The 10,733-nt window shown below is 36.0% G+C and overlaps 1 protein-coding gene across 1 annotated transcript in view; it reads left to right on the forward strand.

The window, feature by feature from the left end:
- The window catches only part of LOC127631234 (glutamate receptor-interacting protein 2-like), a 48,450-nt gene extending 37,882 nt beyond the window's left edge, over positions 1-10,568 (forward strand). The window contains 8 exon segments of the mRNA XM_052109298.1: positions 650-789; positions 971-1,162; positions 4,354-4,469; positions 4,471-4,505; positions 7,151-7,271; positions 7,434-7,601; positions 7,706-7,852; positions 9,116-10,568. Of these exon segments, the coding sequence (XP_051965258.1) occupies positions 650-789; positions 971-1,162; positions 4,354-4,469; positions 4,471-4,505; positions 7,151-7,271; positions 7,434-7,601; positions 7,706-7,852; positions 9,116-9,316 (1,120 nt within the window). The 3' untranslated portion in view covers positions 9,317-10,568.
- The last annotated feature ends 165 nt before the right edge of the window (positions 10,569-10,733 follow it).

Raw genomic sequence — 10,733 nt, forward strand, 5'->3', positions numbered from 1 at the left:
AACATATCACCTCTGAAGACATGGATTGAACCAATGGAGTCATATGGATTCATTTACGCTGCCTTTATGTGCTTTTTGGAGATTCAAAGTTCTGGACACCATTATCTTGCATTGAATTGACTAATGGTGCTTTTGTGTGAACTTTTTCATAAAACATCTTACTGTACATTTTAGCTTCTTAAAAGTGGCTACCTTATGTCTAGATTACAGCTAAACAAAGGTGCATCCTGGGATGCTTTTTAAACAGTATTAAGGAACTGCCCATGTATACTTGAAACCTTTTGACAGCTTTTCATTCATTGTCTGCTCCTACTCTTCCATATCCAAACAGTGTGTTTGCAATTAAAATTTGTTTTGTAACTAAATTAATTTGTACAGTAAACACACTTTAAATTATTATACAAAACTATATTAAGCATTGAAATCAGACTTGGACCATTAGATTAAAAGTTTTTGAAAGATTATGACAAATTCAGTTAAATATGTCTTGATTTATTTAACCATATTACAGTTAATATTTCTAGATTCCAAACCGTTGTCAAGATGCAATCATTTCAATGCTTTTAATTTCCCCTAGCATAAAACTCAAATGTGTTTCTGGGATGACAGGCCACATATGATATGACCGTTTTAAATGTTTTTGCTGCAGGACTGGCGCTCTTCATATCGGTGATCGTGTCTTGGCCATCAATAGCATGAGCTTGAAGGGAAAACCTCTTAGCGAAGCCATTTACCTCCTGCAGACAGCTGGAGACACTGTCACACTCAAGATCAAAAAACGGTCTGATCGTAAGTGTCAAACATACCTTTACACCACAGGACCAATTAAAATCTAGAACAACCTGTGTGTGTTTGGAGAAGTGTCTGTAAACATTTCCTTTAAAAGAGCAGACAGATGACCATTGCAATGAATAATGCATAACATCATGTCTTCGTGACTTATATCTGTCTTTTCTGCCTCCCCTACCAGCGCTTTTGGAGTCGGACAGGAGCAGCCCGTCCCGGACGGCCTCATGCGTGAGTGACACGGAAGACGATTGCTCAGATTCTCTCAGGCATGGTAAATACTCAGAATTTCACCGCCTGACCACACCTCCCAGTCTGGATTCAGCTATGGACTCGTGGGATGGCTCTGCCCTGGACGCTGGCTATGGAAGTCAAGGTGAGGAAGAGCTGGGATTAGATAATGAATGTTTATGATAATTGAATGGTATCTAGGGCTGACTGAAGTTTTACATAAGGTCAGCAAGGGTTAATGAACTAATATGGATATTAATCAAGTGAGCTGAAGGGTTCCTCAAATTAGATGATTGTGCCTGGATTAGAGTATGTCCTATGAGTTTTCTGTTATTGAGGTCGCTGAAGGATGATTGGTAAAATTTAAAGCAATAGTTCATCCAAAAATAATATTCTCTCATCATTTAGTCACACATCTGGGATGGCATATGAGTATGACTTTCTTTCATTTGCTGAACTCAAATGAAGATCTCCACTCTTTTAGTTCATACAATGCCTGTGAATGGGTGCCAAAATCAGAATGTTGAATCACATAAATCAGCATAAATGTAATCCATATGACTCCAGTGGTTACATCAATGTCTTCAGCAGTAATCGGATAGGTGTGGGTGAGAAACGGATCAATATTTAGGTCTTTTTTTTTTTTTTTTTAACAAAATATTCACCTCCCCACTCGGGTCAATCTCCACTTTTACATACTACTTGTGTTTTTGGTGATTCACATTCTTCCATGCATATCGCCCCATACTGGGCAGAGAGAATGATTTCTACCAAAAAACTGATATTGATCTATTTCTCACCCACACCTATCATATCACTTCTGAAGATATGGATTAAACTACTGGAGTCAGTTGGATTACTTTTATGATGCCTTTTTACTAGCTTTTTGGCGCATAAAAGGTTTGGTCACCATTCACTGGCATTGAATGGACATACAGAGCTAAGAGTTCCTTTTTTTTGAGTGAATGATGAGAATTGTTATTTTTGTGGGAACTATCCCTTTAATTGTTTACTCACCCTTGTCATTCCAAACAAGTATACTTACAGATATCTGAAACATGGCAATATCTGCAAAACACGTATGAAAAATGTTCATATAAGATTAAAAAAAAAGTCACATACTTGTACAGATATTCAACATCCAGTATATTTTAAAATAGGCCTACTAAAACAAATGGCCATTTTCATATAGAGTGGTGGCCAAAAATATTGACACCCTTGGTAAATATGAGCAAAGAAGTAAAAAATCTAACATTTAATTGAAGTAAATAATTGAAAGAGGGGAAATATCGCATTTATTAAATACATATTTGTCTCAAACACATTGGCTACAATTATTGGCAACCCTAGAAATTCTTACGAGTAAAATGTATATCTGAAGTATATTCCCATTTATATTTAAAATGTATTTTGTGCACCTGTGTGACTAAGACCATGAAATTGTTCAGACATGACTTCCTGTTTCACAGGGGTATAAATATGAGGTAACACACAGGCCAAATTCCCTTAATCATCAATCACAATCGCAAAAGGTTGTTGAGCTTCACAAAATGGGAAGTTGCTATAAGAAAATAGCCACAGCATTGAAAATGCCCATTTGCACCATCATGGCAATAATGAACACGTTCCAACGTCAACTGGAGATCTTAAGAATCGACCTGGAAAAGGACATGTCTATATTGTCTCCACGCACAGTGAAGAGGATGGTTCAAGTGGCCAAAGAATCTCAGAGGATCACAGCTGGAGACTTGCAGAAATGAGTTGGACCTTGGGGTGAGAAAGTCTATAAAAAAAAAAAATCAGACATAACCTATATCACCACAAGTTGTTTGGGAGGGTTTCAAGAAAAAAAGCCTATGCTCTCATCCAACAACAAACTCAAGCATCATCAGTTTTCCAGACACTACTGGAACTTCAAATGTGACCAGGTTCTATGGTAAGATGAAACAAAACAAAAATTGCTTTTTGGCAGCAAACACCAGAGATGGGTTTGTCACGCACAGAGATGTAGAAGTACCCAATGCCCACGGTTAAATGTGGTGCTGGATCTTTAATGTCGTGGGGCTGTTTTTCTGCCAGAGGTCCTGGACATCATGTTCGGATACATGGCATCACAGACTCTATCAAATACCAACAGATAAACAATCTAAACCTGACTGCCTCTGCCAGAAAGCTTACAATGGGCCCTGGTTGGATCTTTCAGCAGGACAATGACCCAAAATAAACATCAAAATCAAAACAAAAATTGTTCACTGACAACAAAATCAAGGTTCTGCCATGGCCATCCCAGTCCCCTGACCTGAACCCCATAGAAAATGTGTGGGGTGAACTGAAGAGGAGAGTCCACCAACATGGACCTCTGAATTTGAAGGATCTGGAGAGATTCTGTATGGACGAATGGTCTCAGATCCCTTGCCAGGTGTTCTCCAACCTCATTAGGCATTATAGGAGAAGACTCAGAGCTGTTCTCTCGGCAAAGGGAGGTTGCAAAAAGGGTGCCAATTATGGCCAATGTGTTTTAGAGAAAAATATTTAATAATGAGATGTTTCCCCTGTTTCAATTGTTTTACTTCAATTAAAGGTTAGATTTTTGTGATTTTATAAAAATTTTTAATGCAAGTTCAAAAGGCAGATTTTTTTTTTTTTTTTTTTTTCCACAAACTGAACCATGAAAATTCCCACCACACTGTTATTTCAAGTTTCAATCTCAAATGCTGTATTATGTTTAATAGAATTCTGTGGTTAAAAAATTATGGAAATTACATTTTAAATGCTTTTTAAAATTAAATGTCAGAGTTTTGCTAAGGCTAATGCCACTGACATTTTATGTATCCTAACACACAATTAAAAAATATATTTTCACACTTTTTGCATAGTTTGGCAAAAATAGTGCTTGACTGGAAATGACGGCCAATAAAAACTTTTCTGTGCACAAATGATATTTTATATTTTTTCCTTTTTCTTCAAACATCTCTTGTCTTATAAGCATGCTCTTCATTGAGACTTTTGTTGACTTTGGTTAACAAGTATACAGTACTAACTTCTTTTTTTTTAGGGGTCAAATTAATCGTAATTTTGAAAGATCAATAGAAATCATTTTACACACAAAATGTTGAAATGGTTTGTTAATTAAACTCTTATGATTATCATAGTTTTAAAGATGAAATGATTTGTATTTTGTAATGCATTTTCATAAGTTATTGATTTCATCTGGATCTCGGGCAAGACTAAAACCATAAAATCTGTACATTTTTGAAAGTATCAAGTCTCTAAGTCAGTTTTAATGTGACCTTTAAAAAATGTATCTAAATATTATCTACCCTTAATTGTTTTCAGGTGTCTATATCCATAGGACGTCTGATTTTACACTTCAACCTAATGACTGGAGGCGGGCCAATCACAGGAGCCCACTGACCTCCAGAAGACATGCCCAACAAACACCAGTGTATGATGGGAGGATGTGGTGAGGACGACTGGATGTATTCTGGGTGAGAGTACGCTCAAGTTTATTCAGGGAAACCGCATGCATTTTTAATTGTTCATTCTGTTGGTACAATTAAAACACTTGCCTTCATCTTAGAGATACTAGACAGGAACTAGAAGGTTGAATGACCATAAAGGCTGATTTCAGATTTTTAGGAAAGGGAAATTTTCTCCTTTGACCACTCATAAAACCTATCCTAGTAAAGCTTGCTTTTATAATTTTTTGGTAAACGTACCACATCATTGGTATGCAACGGCTTTCTCTGTTTTATTGGTTTTGCCTCCACATAACAACATAAAAATGCAGTTAAACTCTGTGATAACATTTGGCAGAAAGGCTTTTTGATCCGTGTATACTTAGTACCTGAAGGAAGCTAGTTATTTTATCACAGGACAAAATCACTCACTGTTCCCATAAGCTGTTTGACAAAGCTTGACAAAGCGCTTTAGGTTGAATATCTGTGCAATTTGATGACATTTTTGATTCCTGAGTCACAGTAAACCATTAAGCATATGGACTTGTTCACACACAACATCAAAACAGAGCTTTTCTGGTAATGTTACAACTTCTGAATCTGGGAATTTGCCGTAGCTGATTACAAGTATTTCCTAACAGGTCCTGTTCAAACTTGATTTCTAAACGTAGAAATATTGTCGGTGCAAAAATGTATTTATTAAAAATGTATATTGATGTGCGTTAGGTCTTAAAGGTGCACTCAGTAATTCTAATCAATGCACTTTTTGTCAAATTCTGCAAATACCTCCTCTCGGTCTGCTAGCTGTCTGTTCTGTGGGTGAACTGAATAAAAATCTTGTATTTGGACACAGCCCTGGCTCTGTAAATGGGACAAAAACAAAGTGGATTGTACCAATCCACACAACGCTACTCCAGCCATTCAGCAACGGGGGTGGTACTTGCACATGCACAGGAGGGGGGGGTGATTCGGGAAATTCATTAGAAGAGCGACTGCAAATCTGGCTGATGCAAACTTTCTCCAAGGAGGACAAATGGCTGAGAAACAAGAATTATATGTCAAGGGCGGAGCTTCCAAAGGAGCACTGAAGGGGGGGGTGTGTTTGTTTAGGCAGTTGAGTTCAAATATCAACAGTGTTTCTCAGGAATCGCTGAGTGCACCTTTTAAAGGAATCTTCCGAGTTCTATACAAGTTAAGCTCAACCAACAGTATTTGTAGCATAATGTTGATTACCACAAAAATGATCGACTCGTCCTTTATTTAAAATAAATTAAAATTGCTGTTACAGTGAGACACTTATAATGGTTGTGAATGGAGCCAGTCTATAAGCATTAAAATACACAAAATTTCAAAAGAATAGCCACAACATGTAAAACGTACATTTGCATGATTTTAGTGTGATGTAATATTGGATATACTGTAACTGTACACAGATAAGTTTAGTAAGTGATTACAACTTTCTTGTCAAGACAACGTATTGCTGGTAAAATGGTAAATGGTCTGCACTTATATAGCGCCTTTTTTAACCTTTTCGGTATTCAAAGCGCTTTACACTGTTTACTCGTTCACCCATTCACACACACGTTCATACACTAATGGCGGCAGAGCTGCTATGTAAGGTGCTAGCCTGCCATTGGGAGCAACTTGGGGTTCAGTGTCTTGCCCAAGGACACTTCGGCATGTGGAGTCGCGTGGGCCGGGATTTGAACCACCAACGGCCGACCCGCTCTACCAATTGAGCCACAGCCGCCCCAGTGATTTTATCCTACTAAATCATGAAGGGAAATTTTGTCACACTAAAATCGTGTTAACATTTATAATGTTTACCTTTTGTGGCTATACTTTTGAAACTGTGATTTTTAATGTTAATGGACTGGCCCCATTTACTTCCATTGTAAGTGCCATGCAGTAACAATGATATTTTTTTTTATAAACCAGAGATGTCAAAATAATTTTCTGTGGTAATTAATGTTATTAATTCAGTGTCTTTGAGCTTAACTTTCTGAGCCCAGAACACTCCTTTAAATATTTTTAAATGGTGACCGTAAAATAGTTAATGGATTTAAGACTAGAAGTTCTTTTTAATTTTATATAACAACAACATATGCTCTCATAATTGTTTTTATTTATGTTATGATGGCTAGTGTCAAAATAATTGAGGGAAAAATTTGTCAGTTCTGTTTTTGTCATTTCTGATGAGCTTAGTGGAAAGTTCACAGCATTCCTCTAAAAGTTTTTGGACTTTATGTTTGTGTTTTTCATTTCTGTGGCTTAACGCTTATTCAACATTCACATTGTCTAGCACAGAAACCCCAAATCTGTTTGCTTCCACTGTCTCTGTTCCTACTTTTCTCTTTTCTTCTCAGGTTTTCTGTCTCTCATCTGCCTTACTAATCATCCATGGGCCACTTGCTGTCATCCGCCCTGTTGTGCTTCTTTTTCAATCGCTAATTTCTTGTTTTCCACTTTCTGCTGTGGCTGAACCAGGTCGTGGCCTTTTCAGACTCATCTGTGTTTGTTTGTTTGTTTGTTTGTTTAACCGCCATTTTCTTGTACTTGAGAAGGATCGTTTATAGTGACCATTTCATACATACAGTTATACAATAAGAGAGGAGAGATCCGTTTCCAATACTACACCTGGCCTTACATTACCCAGGTTGTTTGCATTGACACAGATCTGTCAGTCCTGCATGTTGTCATGACAAAAACAATACCGAAGCTCAGGAGAACTACTGGTCGCAAGCTCTTCAGGACCTGGAGACCTGTGGCCAATCAGAAATTTTCAGAGAACTGGAGGTAATTATTATTAGTAATCAACTTGAATTATGTGGAATTCTGCAGGCACAGATTCCAGGCAGGCCTATATATAACATGTGTGAAATCTATGTGTAAAAGCTTTGCTTTCATTTCTCAAGCAGTCGAATACTGCACTAAGAGAGTGTTTTATGTTGTTTGTAGGCTACTATAATGTCAGGTAGCACACTGAGCTTGGGAGAAGAGAGTGAGGAGCACAATAAAAGCAGGACCAAAGCTCTAGCACTGAGCCCGGAAAGAACCTCAGAGAACACAGTCGAGCCAGAGGAGATGAAGGACATCAGCCCTTCTCTGCCATTAGAGCTTCATAAGGTAACGTTCACTGTTCCAACATGTCTTGGGTTGGAGTAATGTCTCAGACCCGTTTTTTTGTTGTTGTTGGTCATATCTTCATGTTCTCTCTCTCTCTCTCTCAGATTTGTTTACGGAAGGATGCTGACAGCAGGGATTTTGGGTTCAGCGTGTCCGATGGGCTGCTGGAAAAGGGTGTTTACGTAAACATGATCCGCCCTGATGGGCCTGCAGACCAAGCTGGGTTACGCTCATATGACCGTATTCTACAGGTGATACACCAGGGTTATCTTGGCCTGACATGACTTTGACAGTTTTCACAAGGGTTCACAGATAATTTGGTTAAAATGCAACTTTTTTTTTGCATTAATGTTTTTTATGTGTAATGAATTTAAAAATACTTATGTACTTATTTTCAATAAAAATAAAAAACAATAATTAAGCTGCATTTAATTTGACTTAAAATGCTGTTATAATTATCAATTAAAATAAAATATACAATAAATGAAGGTGCATGAAGTAAAGTTTTGTTTATGAATTAAAAACTATTATAATTATATTAGCATACAATAATTAAAGATGCATTACATAAAGTAATTTTATTAATTAAAATTCTTTAATTTGGAATAAAAATAGAATTACTTAAATATGCTATTATAATTATTTCTAATTAATTAATGTAAAACATAGTTATTAAAGGTGTGCTAAATATTTTTATGAATTGAAAATATTATTATAATTTATAATTATTAAACAAAATAAAATGTACAATAATTGAAGGTGCACTAAGTAATTTTTTATGAATTATAAAATACTATTTGACTTATTGATTATTCATGAAAAAAATCATACAATAATTAAGTGTATTAAATTAAAAATACTATTGTAATAAAAATATAGCATGCAATAATTAAAGGTGCAATACTTAATGAAAAAATTATATAATAATTAATTATGAATAATTAAAGGTGCATTAAGTATTTTTGGGAATTAAAAAATATTTACGATTTACTAAACATATACTGTATACTAGTATAATTTATAATTCTTAATAGATAATAAAATATATATCTATTTTTTTTTATTTATTCAAGTTTACAATAAAGATGCACAAAGTAATGTTTTATGAATAAAAAAAAATACTTGGTATACTAAAAAAATATAAAAAATTCAATAATATAAGGTACATTTAAGTAATTTGTTTGTTGCACTGGCCTATATAACAGTGGCCTTGAATCGACACCAAATATCTGGATTCAGTTTTTATGTACATTTATATACATGTATAACTTGTAAACTAACTACTACAAATACATTCATTTCTGGGCCAAAATTGATGATTGGGGAGTTGGTCATGTGATCTCAACATGGCAGCCACTACAAGCAGCTTTGAGTGTGCATCTTTTTTCAAAAGTCAAAATTATTGACATTTCCCAAAAGTACTACTACTATAGATGTAACGCCTTTTAATCTCCAAATCACTAAAATGTCACTCTAACCTTCGAACTTTTTTTTTCTGACTTTTTATATAACAGGTCAATCATGCACGGACGCGAGATTTTGACTCTTGTTTGGCCGTGCCGTTGATCACGGAAGCTGGAGAGCATCTGCAGCTGGTCATCAGCAGAAACCCTCTCACTCAAGCACATGTTTGGCCACCTAAAGATTGTCAGGATGCTTCTAAAATGCTGCCCGTTGTTTCTGCACAATCTAACCAGAGTCAATCTCTGACCTGACATCAACAATAACAGCACAGTTTTTCCACAGAAATGGTTCTCTCTCTTACGTGTCATTTATACGGCGTCAAACTAGAACACATTAACACTGTTGTTTTTATATTTTCAGCTAAGTTTTGTTTTTGTCACAATTTAAGACACACATCTGCTTAAGTTATAACTTGTTTTAAAATTATTGTTAGTTTTTATCACAATTTGACACTTTTGTTTTTTTTTTACTTTTAATTTAACTTGCACAAAATTTGTCACATGACCCAAACAAACATTCACAAGTCACATCATCATTAACACTCACAGACTTGCACAGCAATTGTTTGTATTCACACAAAATATCTATTATAATGCCACATTTTTCTATTATAAATTACATACACCTATTTAGTTTCTACTGTCAACGGGAATGCTTTGGTGAACACACAGATCTGCGGGTACTTATGAAACAAAAAGAAACGCCAAGTCACATGTTCAGCTTCAGCTGTTTTAAAACCATGATAGTGTGGCAATCGATTTTAACACTGGGTATCTCCAGGGTATGCGCCCCCCCTGTCTCCCAAGTATGTTGACATGTAAAAATCTGAGGTGCATGTGAAGTGGTTTGGTGATATTCAGTGTCATTAGTGTACCATGAGACATTTTACCTTTTTGTGGCTTTACGTCATACCAGGGATAAATTCTGATTTTAAATGATCTAAAAGTTCTTGAACGGAGCTTGTTTTAAGTGTAACTTCTAAAAGCACATCCTTCTCTGTTTGTCATTGTACCCACAGTCCTCCTATTCTGTGTATAAACCCCTTTTCCTGTATGTAGGATGTTAATTACCGAGAATGCCATAAATAAGATGTATATTCAAATGAATATTCTTGGATTTGAAATTATTTCCTTTTTAAAGAAAATAAAGGATTAAAACCCGACTGTCTGTGGTAAGAATATAACAACCATTTCCAGAAGACAGGTCTGTGTCGTGATCTTTCTCTGTCTTTCTGTTGCATGCGCATGTGTCAGGATTGCGTTCAATGCTTTTGGATACCGTTGACCGTGTTGGCACAGCGTGGCGACGAGCTGTCCTACGCCTCACCGCTCTGTCAGAGATCCAAAGCTGGTTGACATGACTGCTTATTTTAGTCCAAGGGTGGATTCTGATTCAATGAAATGTGACTCCTAATGCAAGAACTGTGAATGTAATATTAAAGGGTGTAGTGCTGATTGGAACATGGGGTGACCGAGACTAATTCTGAAGTCAAACAAGGACATCTGCCGACTAAGGCTTCACCTCCAACAAATATAACTGATTAAAATGTATTGGTTAATGACTTCTTGCTTTAAACTATGGAAACTAAAATTGACTTAAATCAGGTGTCTCCATAGCTTGGACCCAAGCCAGTTTTTATAAATTAAGCAAATGACATGATTTATAGGC

This window comes from Xyrauchen texanus, chromosome 37 (assembly GCF_025860055.1).
Source record: "Xyrauchen texanus isolate HMW12.3.18 chromosome 37, RBS_HiC_50CHRs, whole genome shotgun sequence".
NCBI lineage: Eukaryota > Metazoa > Chordata > Actinopteri > Cypriniformes > Catostomidae > Xyrauchen > Xyrauchen texanus.